The sequence below is a fragment of the Sceloporus occidentalis genome, unplaced genomic scaffold (assembly GCF_023333645.1).
Source record: "Sceloporus occidentalis isolate IW3139 unplaced genomic scaffold, rSceOcc1.0.p SCAF_27, whole genome shotgun sequence".
Taxonomy (NCBI): domain Eukaryota; kingdom Metazoa; phylum Chordata; class Lepidosauria; order Squamata; family Phrynosomatidae; genus Sceloporus; species Sceloporus occidentalis.
In genome coordinates this window covers 10,847,971-10,860,453 of record NW_028317007.1, presented here as the reverse complement: position 1 = coordinate 10,860,453, position 12,483 = coordinate 10,847,971, and the positions used below count along the sequence as shown (strand labels likewise).

Sequence of the window (12,483 nt, the reverse complement as noted above, 5' to 3'; positions counted from 1 at the left end):
ATCAAGTCTACTAACTGCTGACATGTTATTCTCTCTTGTAAAGAAGATGGCCCAGATTTGATGGATCCTTCTATTTCTGGAGCGCCCTAAAATTAATGGGTCTTCTTGCCAGCTTTGCCGATTTTTTCGGCTAACACAATCAAGTCTACTCATCGCTGACATGTTATTCTCTCTTGTAGAGGAGATGGCCCAGATTTGATGGATTCTTCTATTTCTGGAGCACCCTAAAATTAATTGGTCTTCTTGCCAGCTTTGCCGAGTTTTTCGGCTAATTTTGGCCAGATTTTTTTAGCGGCCTTCATCTTCAGAGATTTAGATGCAGGTTTCTTCTCGTCGTTGAGGTGTTTAAAGATCCACTCGAGGTAGAATTGGGTCGAGGTGTAGACTCCAGGGTTTTGCTTCTGGCCACAGCCGGAGCCCCAGCTGGTTATGCCAACCACAGTGTAAAACTTGGTTTTGTGGTTTTTGCACATCAAAGGTCCACCACTGTCACCCTGCATGATTCAAAGCAAAAAAAACATACCTTAATAAAGACTTTAAATAATTACCATTTCCCCAGCTGTTCCTCGGCACAGTTTTATAAAACAAGTACTGCCCAGGATGTTGAAAACATTAACAATGCATCATCACTGAGTAAAAAGGACATGCGGGGGAAAATTGGCTTACCTGGCAGCTATCGATGCCTCCCTGTTCATATCCAGCACAGAGGTTGTCGTTACCCACACTCCGTTATACCAGGTTGGGCGGTTGCAGCGTTCCACTGGAATCAGGTTCACAGGAGCTTCCTGGAGGATATCCGATGCTTCAGTGGCTGAAGAGAAAAAAAGTTATTAAATGTAGAGCTGGCCTCAGAAATCTTTGCACCAATAGAAACCTACAAATGGACTCCGTGCCCTCTACCACCCCATGTGCCTCCCACCACACCTACAATGGGGTCACCTGCCTCCAAAGTCCAGAAAGGCACCAGAAGAGTGAAATCCCTGGAAAGGGAAAAAGTCTATACATATGTGCAAAATCTAAGTATAAAGCTGTGCTTACATCCTTCTTCAATGACACCCCAGCCTGCGATGTAGCAGTCGTCCATTTTACTCAGAATCGCCTGTTTGGCAGGGAGACACGCTGGCTGAGTGTAGTCGTCAAATATGATGGGCTTGTTCAGCTTAAGCAAGGCGATGTCATTGCTCTCCGTTTCAGGATCGTATTTCTCATGCTGAATCTTTTCTGTTATAGTTCGGATCTGAACCTTTGTCCCCATCTGTGATAGTTGGTTGGCGCCAAACACAAGTCTCCAGGAAAAAAATTCACTGAATAAACCAAGGTACATTTTATTAGTTATCTTACTTTTTCAATTAATAAATACCATATTAACCAGAACACATGCTGTGTTGTTTTTTTTGTTATGTCATAAAGGAAAGAGCCCCCACATAAAGTCAGGTGTTTGAATTTCCCCAAAAATAGTCGTGTACTATGCATATATTCAGGAAATAAGCATATCCATGGTTTCTCCTAAAGAATAGATGACTAGGGTTCTGATTATGGGATTTATGTTAAATGTTTCTATTAAAAGATTCCAGTTAGTTGTAATGCAATATGCACTGGCCACTGTCTCCTAAACCATTCTAATTCTGCATTTTCTGCCATAAAACAATTAAGTTACTTACTTGCCGAGATCCTTAAAACAATGGGCAGCTGTCAGAACCCACAAAGGATTCAGGACGACACCTCCGCATAAATGAAAATACTCTTTGTCGATTTCCTCCTGGATACTCACTGTCCAGGGCCAGTTACCGGGCTCCGCATCCTTTCCCCCAACCACGCGGGAGCCAAGGAAATCCTCCACTAGGGGTCTGTTTCCACAGACTGAAACGGAAAGGACAAGACATTTGAGAAACAGGAGATTTTGGTTTAAAGTAAAATAACACACAAAAAATAAATGTAAGTTACTCCATTATATTTTTTAAGAATAAAGTAAGATTGAATTTAGTGGTATTAACAGAATATTAATAATCCAGGATACACATTTTATTAAATATGTGAGATTTAAAACTATTTGACAGTTAGACAACAACCTGTTTAAATTAGTACAAAGGATGAAAGGGGGGTTAAATATTTAATTATAATAGAATAAGCTATAAAACTACAAAACATTCATAAATTGCAATGGTAATGGTAACAATCTCTGCCTTATATTTTCCTTAAAGCTTCTCTGTAATAAACTCACCTCCATGTTCAGAGCTCTCAGAAACAATAAAAAGAGCCCAAATTATAAATCCGATTAGGAACAGCTTCATGGTTAGTGCTGTGCACTAAAAAGCTGTCATCTTATGCACAGACTGCATAGAATATGTGTACCTGTGTGTATTATGACATTGTCAAGGCCTCAACGGGTCACAAAATAATGAATCTCTGCCAATCACAGACACACATTAAGGATCAATGCAAGAAAAATGCAAGAAAAAAATGTGCTTCTTCTCTATCATTTAATAAAAACTATTAATTTGCTGCTTTCATAATACAAAAAGTGATCATTAAATTCAATTAAAGGAAGACATTGAAACGAGTAACTTGTGTTTGTTTATTCTATTTACCCTTATATATAAGTATTAAGCAATAGAGCATGGATCATGCAAGTTTGGGATCACAGGAATGTCCCTGTTTTTAAAAGAAAAGCACATTTTGTCCATTAAAATAACATGAAATGGATCAGAAATACAGAGCAGACGCTGTTAATGTTGTAAATGACTATTGTAGCTGGAAACAGCGGATTTGTAATGAAATATCTTCATAGGCGTACAGAGGCCATTTATCACTCCCATCACTCCTGTGTTCCGATGACTTGTTTAATCCAAGTTTAAATGGCTAATTGATCATTAGAGAACCCTTTTGCAATCAAGTAACAACTACAAATTTTTCTAACAGCTAACTAAACTGTGTAAACGGTTTAGTGTGTGTGTGTATATTTATATATATATATCTATTTATATATATAATTATTTATAGATATATTTATGTAAACCAACATACACTTTAGCAAAATACACTTACTCATATACAGATATATATATATTCACACTCCCTTGCACTGAGCCTAACAATGGGGCAAATGGGGCAGTTGCTCCGGAGCCCTGGCGGTTGGAGCCCCCACCTGCTGCAGTGTAGTTGAAGCATCTCTCCAGTACTTGGGTGGGTGAGGTGAGGGTGTAGATGGAGACTCACTTGCTGTATGGGGTTCCTCTTCCAGCAGGGGTATTTGCCAAGACACAGACTCCATTACAGGCATCAGAGATGGCAGAGTCAGTTTCCAACTTCCTGTCATGTGATCCTGTGACAGATCTACCAGTAAGAAGCTCCTTCAGCAGTCACATGCTGCAGTCAAATGGAAGAAGTTAAAAGGGAGGCTTCATGGTTCTGCATGTAAGGAAAAGGCAAGGATCCCCAGCCATTAACCTGCCACTACAGGAAGAGATGCTCTGCAGGTAGGAGCTGTCAGTGTGTATACTGCTGTGTGTATGAATATACGTGGGGATATCTCTGTATGGATGCACATGGTGGTCCTATTCTGCATGTATGTCTGTATGTGTACATGTATGTCTGTATGGGCATGAATATCTATGTGTGTGCATGGGTGTCATGTATGTACTTGGTTATTTGAGCTCATGCAGTAGCTCTTCATGGAGTTTTGTCAAATAAAAACTTGCTCTTCATGATAGTCCAGGGATGATGCTGTCTGTAGGTTTTTAATCCCAGGTGGTCTGGCTGTCTATGGCTGAATAAAACAGCACCATAAATATCTATATATATATATATATATATATATATATATATATATATGTGTGTGTGTGTTAGGGGCCACCACCTGACCCTGATCCACCCCTCCTGCTGCCACCCTACTACCACAGGGTGACATCTCAGTTACCATGGTTATCGGCGTGCCGTTACCAGGTGTCTGGGTGCTGGGTAGGTATGGCTCCTGCTCCTACTGCGTCCTACGGTAATGCTTTACTGACTCATTATTAATTGTAAAAATAAAACAAAAATTAATACAAAAGAGGGTCACATGACCATTTCTGATAAGCACTATTTAAATCAAATGTATAGAGTTAAATAAAAAAATCTAATGAAATGATAGTGATATTGATCTAGTAATTCTAGATCCCGTTAGATTGTGACCCGGCTGTTAACAAGATTATTATAGGGCAAAAGTGTCATTGATACATTGATGACTAGTTTCAGATGTGAGATATCTATGACTTACACGTGTATTAGTATAATTACTGGGCAGTAACTGCTAGAAGAGTAGTCCTTGGTAATCACAAATCTAAAGGCCACAGTTAATTTCAAAGTGACCATATCTTTTGTGATTAACCTCCATTGGTTTCCTCTAAATTGTCACAGAATAACAAGCTGGAGAAAAGCCAAGGGTTTTAGCTATAACCACAATACAGAGCACAAAGCACTAGCACCACTCAAAATATAATTAAACATGACATAAAAATCATAAGAAGTTAAACTAATTATTCATGATACAGACACTGGGGAAATGTGCCTGTACTGAGGTCCCTGGAACAACTGAGAAAACTTGCTATTGCATGTTGCACCACCACTTTGGAAATTACTAGTATTGCCCTTCCACCACATACCTCCATGCTATTGGGATTGGGGTTAAATGAACATTTTTGAACCTCAACCATTTGCCCACTGGGTGATGAGGGTAAACAAGTATTAAAGGTCCATTGGTAGGGCACGGACCCCTTCCCTTACTGAGATTATACTCTTACTGACCCTTGCAGTCACGCATTCAAGAAAGAATATTGAGTGGAAGTGAGTTCACAATCCTTTAGGATTGGATGTTTGGATTAAAGATGTTTTTCAAAGTATCAAATCACACCCACAATTTAAATGCCACAGATTCAGAGATTTCTGAATGAATAAAAAAACACATCGCTTTATCCTTATTAAATGATGAAATAGCATCCATTGTATTATTTTGGGATTTGTGAAGATTAAAAATACATAGAGAAGTCAGCAATTTGAACTCTTTAAATGAAGTACAATACTCCAGGGAAAAGTATGTTAACTATATTGGACCTTCACAAGGCACCTATTTTAAAGCTCATTAATTTCACTTGCAGCTTATGTATTAGATGGCATGCAGTAGCTTGCTAGACAAGGTTTCTAAAAGATTATGTATTTTCTTAAGGGATTCATGTACAAAAAATTATTTATTCCATAAAGAGTGAATGAATTAGATATTACCACAGCCTAAATACTAAATTCTATTAAATCACATTCAAACATGGTCAATGCTTCATGTCTTTGGTGAGGCATATGATCTGGCTGGAAATAAGTACCAGGCAACCATTAGAATGAAATGTTTTTATCCTGTTAAACAACACTGCAAATATAGTTGGACATTGAGCGTCAAAGAACATATAGTATCTTTTTCATAATAAACTGCCATATCTTCCTCTCATACATGCTTATTTGAAAACTTCATCTGGTCCACCCTGAACCCCGCAAACCTGGTGGCCAACTACAAGAAACCTCTGACCTCTGTGATTGCCAACAAGGGTTTTGCCACCAAGTGTTAAGTCATGTTTTGCAAAGGGGCTGAATACCAATCAATTTATAACGTATTTGAATTGCATTATTCTTATTCTTATTCTTTGTTCTTATTCTGTCTCTCAGAAAAGTCTAGTTTTACGTCTCAGAGTATTATAAAGAAAGCACCAGGCATACATTTACAGCTGTTGATGGTTTCATGACATTTACTTGGAATGATGTTTATTGTTGGGTGGATGTAATATATATATATATATATATATATATATATAAACAAAGCATCTTTAGTGTGCAAAGTTCCATTAACCAATTATGCAGTCTTTATATCCCCGCATTTACTAGATACTATGGTACATCAGAATGTCATGTAAAGAAAAGGTTAATTTTCCACTTTAAACATTTCTTTTGCAATGTAATTTCTAAGAGCACTTCCAGAACATCTCCAAGCAACTGGGAAGTAGCAGGCAATAAGGATCAAACTAAGAATAAGCTGTTGCCAAGCAACAGTAGTACATAAATGAGTTGAGATCAGAATGGAAATGTTGTATAGAACAATTTTTTTTCTTAATATAAAATCTAAAAACAAGGGTAATGGTAAATTTAACTCATTCTGCAGGTAAGCTGCAGTGGACCTCATATTTTAACATATTAACAATGCCTATCCACCTTATTGGAAAAGTAAAGAAGAACACTTAACAAAAAGAGAAACAACATTCCATTTAAGGTGATATAAATTGCCAAAAGGTACATGGAGAAACATCTTGAACAACCCATCATTCAAATTTATACGCCTAATTACATTTTGTTTCTAGCACAACATGCAACGATTGAATTGTTCAACTTCTGGTTTTAAATATGATGGGCATCAACTTACATCATAATAGGTCAGTTTTAACCACTTTAACGTTGCCTGTGTGGGATAGAATCATCAGAGGTTACCTGAACTTGGATGGTAAATTAAAGTGGATCTGTCACCTTTACAAAATCCTCACCTCAATGGATACGTGCATTTTGGCTTAATTTATATAATTATACATCCCCAAATTATTTACTGCACTGGTAGAAGCTTATATGTCCTGCCAAAGTTGGAAAGGAACCTGCATTCAGAGCAGGCAAGTTTGTGCAATTTACCAGAAACTGAGTTTGCATGAATTTGAAACTGACAAATTAAGGCTTGCCAAAACTTGCAGTAAAATTAACACTTGACTTGCATACACAAAATATATACAATTTTCACCAAATATGTCTTAATGTGCATTTTTGTAATTTGTTTTTATATTTTGATTTATAGGTTTATCAATTGTGTGTGCTCGTTTCTGTATATATTATTTTTGTTCACATAACCCTAGCAATGATTGACTATACATTGAGGTATCCCCAAATTTTAAGGCAAGACAGGAGGCTTCCTATTTTGCATATCTTCCTTTACTCTCACCAACAGCAGCAAAGAAAGAGTTAATAACACAAGTGAAAACAACCAATAGAAACAGTACACAGGTGGTATATAAACCCCTTAACTATCTTCCTCTTCCTCTTTCTTTGCTGCTCACCAAAGTTGCAGGTCAGTCCTCTTCCTATCTACAGTTATTGCTGATTTATTGAATAATATCCATTTATTATTCATTACATATTGCTTTTTTCACCTAATTCTAGATAATTAGGTGGGTATGCACATTTATATACAGTATAGATTTTTGATATATATATATATATGTGTATATGTAGATTTTTTACTTGTCTTTCATTATTTCTTTGCATCTGTGCATTTTGGGGGGATTTTTTCCCGTCTCTCTTCCCTATCCGGGACCCCTTTTTTCTATGAGTTCTCTGTGCCTCACTGGAGTGGTTACAGGGTGAGCCCTGCATTATTTTCAATATTTGTTGGGAATTTTCTGGTTTTGCACATTATATACAGGCTGAGTCCATGTGGTTTTGCAGTGGCCTTGCACATTATATACAGGCTGTGGCCTTGCACATTATATACAGGCTGTGGCCTTGCACATTATATACAGGCTGTGGCCTTGCACATTATATACTGGCTGAGTCCCTGTGGCCTTGCACATTTATATATAGGCTGAGTCCCTGTGGCCTTGCGCATTATATACAGGCTGAGTCCCTGTGGCCTTGCGCATTATATACAGGCTGAGTCCCTGTGGCCTTGCGCATTATATACAGGCTGAGTCCCTGTGGCCTTGCGCATTATATACAGGCTGAGTCCCTGTGGCCTTGCGCATTATATACAGGCTGAGTCCCTGTGGCCTTGCGCATTATATACAGGCTGAGTCCCTGTGGCCTTGCGCATTATATACAGGCTGAGTCCCTGTGGCCTTGCGCATTATATACAGGCTGAGTCCCTGTGGCCTTGCGCATTATATACAGGCTGAGTCCCTGTGGCCTTGCGCATTATATACAGGCTGAGTCCCTGTGGCCTTGCGCATTATATACAGGCTGAGTCCCTGTGGCCTTGCGCATTATATACAGGCTGAGTCCCTGTGGCCTTGCGCATTATATACAGGCTGAGTCCCTGTGGCCTTGCGCATTATATACAGGCTGAGTCCCTGTGGCCTTGCGCATTATATACAGGCTGAGTCCCTGTGGCCTTGCGCATTATATACAGGCTGAGTCCCTGTGGCCTTGCGCATTATATACAGGCTGAGTCCCTGTGGCCTTGCGCATTATATACAGGCTGAGTCCCTGTGGCCTTGCGCATTATATACAGGCTGAGTCCCTGTGGCCTTGCGCATTATATACAGGCTGAGTCCCTGTGGCCTTGCGCATTATATACAGGCTGAGTCCCTGTGGCCTTGCGCATTATATACAGGCTGAGTCCCTGTGGCCTTGCGCATTATATACAGGCTGAGTCCCTGTGGCCTTGCACAATATGAGGGCTGCGTCCCTGTGGCCTTGCACAATATGAGGGCTGCGTCCCTGTGGCCTTGCACAATATGAGGGCTGCGTCCCTGTGGCCGTGCACAATATGAGGGCTGCGTCCCTGTGGCCGTGCACAATATGAGGGCTGCGTCCCTGTGGCCGTGCACAATATGAGGGCTGCGTCCCTGTGGCCGTGCACAATATGAGGGCTGCGTCCCTGTGGCCGTGCACAATATGAGGGCTGCGTCCCTGTGGCCGTGCACAATATACGGGCTGCGTCCCTGTGGCCGTGCACAATATACGGGCTGCGTCCCTGTGGCCGTGCACAATATACGGGCTGCGCCTCTGTTCTCATCACCTACCTTATACAGACATAATGTCTCAGGATACTGTGCCATCCCAGGATGCCTTTATGGCCTGGTTAGGGGCAAAGTTTTCTAACTCAGTGGAATCCTTTTTCTCTAAAACGTCTGCCAATTTGCCCCAAGGGCAGCCTCCTGCTCCCTCCAGACCAGAGGCAATACCGTCGGAGTCAGAATCCGAGAAATCTGAAGGAGAGGCGTCCGGCTCCAAACGGCCTTGGAAGGGCAGTAGTGTTTCAGTCGGCAAAGGTACCTGCCAAACGCCCAAAACCCTCTGACACTCCTTTGCATGACCCATTATCTATAGTGGGCGTATGGCACGCGGATTCATCTAGTGAATCAGAGGCTTCAGCAAATCTGGTCTCGCCCAGAGATTTCGACTCGCGCTTCGTCCGTGAGTATTTGGTGGATGAGCCCCACCTAGACGATCCCCAGCAGAACTTGGGAGCAGTCACCCAAATCCTATCCCTGGCAGACAGAGCAGTTCTATAGGAGACACCCCTTTATCCCAAGACTATCTGAGATTGGGCACTTTGTGTGGTATGCCTGTTGGGAAATGCAACAGTTTCAATCTCTTCTGTACATCGCAAAGGCTACTCCTCATGGATCCCAGGTTGGCGGAATGGGGCCCTAAAGACCTAGGTGCAGCCGCTTACTGTTTGGAGACACGTTTGTCAAGGAATCAAACCGCCACGTATCCTAGATGACATCATGGAATAAGGCCAAACTGTCAATGAGGAAGGTCTTTCAGACTGGCCCTCGTTTTTCTGGGAGGGCTGGTCGACCGCCGGGCCACCAGCCGTTCATCCTAAGGCTCCCGGTACTTCCCTCAGTACTAGATGTCCTACAGGACTCCGTTCCAACAGAGCGCCTTCAACCCACGCGGAGACAGTAGAGGCACTTCCGGATTTCCCAGGGGACGCTCCGTTTTCGGTGAGCCCGAATGTTTCTTGTCCTTCTTTCCCTTCCCTGGGTTACGGGCCACGACTGGGTGTGGATTTCGTCGGACCCTTGGATCCCCTTAACGGTACAGGTTTTCCAGATAGTTTTTCAGCTCTCCCCCCTTTCAGGTACGCTGACCGCCCACATCTCGGAGGGCATTACAGATCAGGCCTTAATGGAAGCAGAACTCCGCACCTTACGCGACAAGGGGGCTATCCAGTGGGCAAAAGGATCAATCGGTTTCCTCAGCTCCTTTTTCCTAGTACGCTAATGCACCGGGGACTTCTGCCCAGTGATCAATCTACGGGCTCTCAATGCTTTCGTTTATCGCCACTTCAAAATGGAAGGGATCCGTCTCTTCTGAGACCTTATGTTGGAAGGCGATTGGTTTACACGGTTAGACCTCTCGGACGCTTTCTCTCCGTCCCGATTCACCCAGATTCCGGGCGATTTCTTCGGTTTCGCTGGGGCAGGCAGGTATGGCAGTTCAAGGCCCTTCCCTTCGGCCTAAGTTCAGCCCCTTGGTGCCTTACAAAGCTCCTGAAGCCGGTTATGGCTCTCTTCAGGTCCAGGGGTATCAGGTGTATAGTCTATCTAGGCATTCTGCTCTTCTCTAGCTGCCGGGAGACCCTGCTCGTCCAGACCGCTTTCGTGGTGCAGATCCTTCACCAACTAGGGTTTCTAGTCAATTCTCTCAAATCTGACCTGGTCCCAAGCCGCTTTCTCTTAGGCTTCTTAGACAACATGTCGGCGGTTCGGTATATCAACCGCTTAGGGGTTCTCGGTCCAAGTACCTCAGAGGTAACAAAGGACGTTTTTCGACTTTTGCCTTGCGTGCAGCATACTCTGCAGGCAGGATACCTCCCGGGTGCCGAGGTTCTCTTGGCGGACAGGTTCTCCAGACACTGGCGGGATGCGAGCGACTGGAGACTTCTCAGTCAGGTCTTGCACCTGGACCTATTTGCATCCAGGACGAATCGCCTGACGGTCATTTCGAGGGTCATCCATCACCTGTGTTGGGACTGGGGGTCTTTGGTTCTGGTGACCTGCCCCCCCCCCGGTGGCATGCTCAGCCGTGGTTTCCAGCCCTGCTGTGGGTATCTGCCCAGGATCCTCTGGAGATCCCATCTCTGTACTATCCCCTGATGGGCCCGGAGGTCCAGGTTCATCCGCACATCCTGGAAAGACATCTCCTCCTGGTGGTATGGACAATTTCAGGGGACCCCGAACAGTCTTGGGCCTATTGGAGGCAGCTCAGTCCTTGCTCCGCAAATCTTAGGCTCCAGGTACCAGTATGTCATACCGGACAGCTTGGCGAGGCTGGGCTCCTTGGAGTTTGGGATGGCACATGGATCCCCTTGGCTCCCTTAGTCTGCCACCTTTTGCGTGGTATTCGTTTATCCCGTCCTCCAGCGCCACGCTACGGTTCTCTGTGGGAAGTAACTGTCGTGTTAGATTTGCTTCGGGTTGGCCAGACAACGATTCGCTCTCCCTCCGACAGTTGTCGGCGAAACTTACCCTTCTGTTGTCTCATCATTTTGCAGGGTTTTGGATGTTAGCGCTTTGGATGCTCATGCTGTCTCTCTATTCTTCCCTGATTTGTTCTCATCTGTATCCTAGCCGTTTTTTCTAGGCGACCCAAATATGTCGCCAGGTGTGTCAGGACTTATCTGTCACGCACGACGTCGATCCGTCCGGTCTTGACATCTCAACTCCTCTCCTTTGTGAAACCTTTCAAGGCTGTTTTCTTCTCCTACAAGAGCATCGGTGCTCTTTCCGTCAGGGGAGCTGCGGCCTCCTGTGCCCTTCGGGCTGGTGGAGCTTTAGTGGATATTCTGCGAGTGGCAGATTGGTCCCGTGCCTCCACCTTTCGGGCATTTTATTTCGCCCGGTTTCTTCAGGGGCAATGGCGTTGGTTTCCGGCGTTAAAAATGCAAAATAGGAAGCCTCCTGTCTTGCCTTAAAATTTGAAATTATTCTAGCCTTGGTGCCCGAATAATTATAATTTTAATAAAGACAGGAGGCGAGTATTTTCCCTCCCTGCCCTCCCGATGGTTAGGTGTACACTCTGGGTAAGTAGGCCAGGTTTGAATTTGTTTTTTGGGGGGTTTTGTCTGCTCCGTTGCGTTTGCTAATTTGTGATGACTCGTTCTACTGTGTGTTACCATGTTTGTGAAGAATTTGGTTCTGTTATGTCTCTCTCTTTGTTTCAGCTTGATACCATCTCCGTGTCAGCGGTTCTGTTTCCCAGTTGGAGTGCATTGTCGCCTTGCTCTTGACTTTGGTTCCAGTTCGGGTGTTGGGTTCGGTTTTACATTGCTAGACGGTTTGCTGCGTTCTTCAGTTCCGGTTCACAGCGGACGAAAGAGGAAGAGGAAGATAGTTAAGGGGTTTATATACCACCTGTGTACTGTTTCTATTGGTTGTTTTCACTTGTGTTATTAACTCTTTCTTTGCTGCTGTTGGTGAGAGTAAAGGAAGATATGCAAAATACTCGCCTCCTGTCTTTATTAAAATTATAATTATTCGGGCACCAAGGCTAGAATAATTTCAAATTTTCCCACAAAGCCTCCCTCATCACTATATTTGTCAGCATCAGTTTTACAGAAACACAGATCGTAACTCATGACAACACCTTTAATGTCCCTCTCTTCAAAATAATGCCTCTTTAAATATACAGTACGTGAGTAGCACTGTTTGTCACATCCATTTTCCAAATACAAGTTTATTTTCTTTGTCTAAAAAA

The 12,483-nt window shown here is 43.1% G+C and overlaps 1 protein-coding gene across 1 annotated transcript; it reads right to left on the bottom strand.

The window, feature by feature from the left end:
• Positions 1-230: 230 nt before the first annotated feature.
• On the bottom strand, positions 231-2,291 carry LOC149299935 (acrosin-like). The gene is made up of 5 exons (XM_089485874.1): positions 2,222-2,291; positions 1,662-1,860; positions 1,039-1,304; positions 720-811; positions 231-494 (listed from the first exon to the last, which is right to left on the bottom strand). Exons 1-5 carry the CDS (start codon positions 2,289-2,291, stop codon positions 231-233), a joined length of 891 nt encoding a protein of 296 aa, XP_089342000.1.
• Positions 2,292-12,483: the final 10,192 nt, after the last annotated feature.

Coding starts and splice junctions, on each gene's coding strand:
- LOC149299935 (XM_089485874.1), bottom strand. CDS start 2,291: ATGAAGCTGTTCCTAATCGGATTTATAATTTGGGCTCTTTTTATTGTT. Junction 1,305..1,661: donor TGTTTTAAGGATCTCGGCAA/GTAAGTAACTTA, acceptor TGGTTTATTCAG/TGAATTTTTTTCCTGGAGAC. Junction 495..719: donor CCTGGTATAACGGAGTGTGG/GTAACGACAACC, acceptor TGAATCATGCAG/GGTGACAGTGGTGGACCTTT.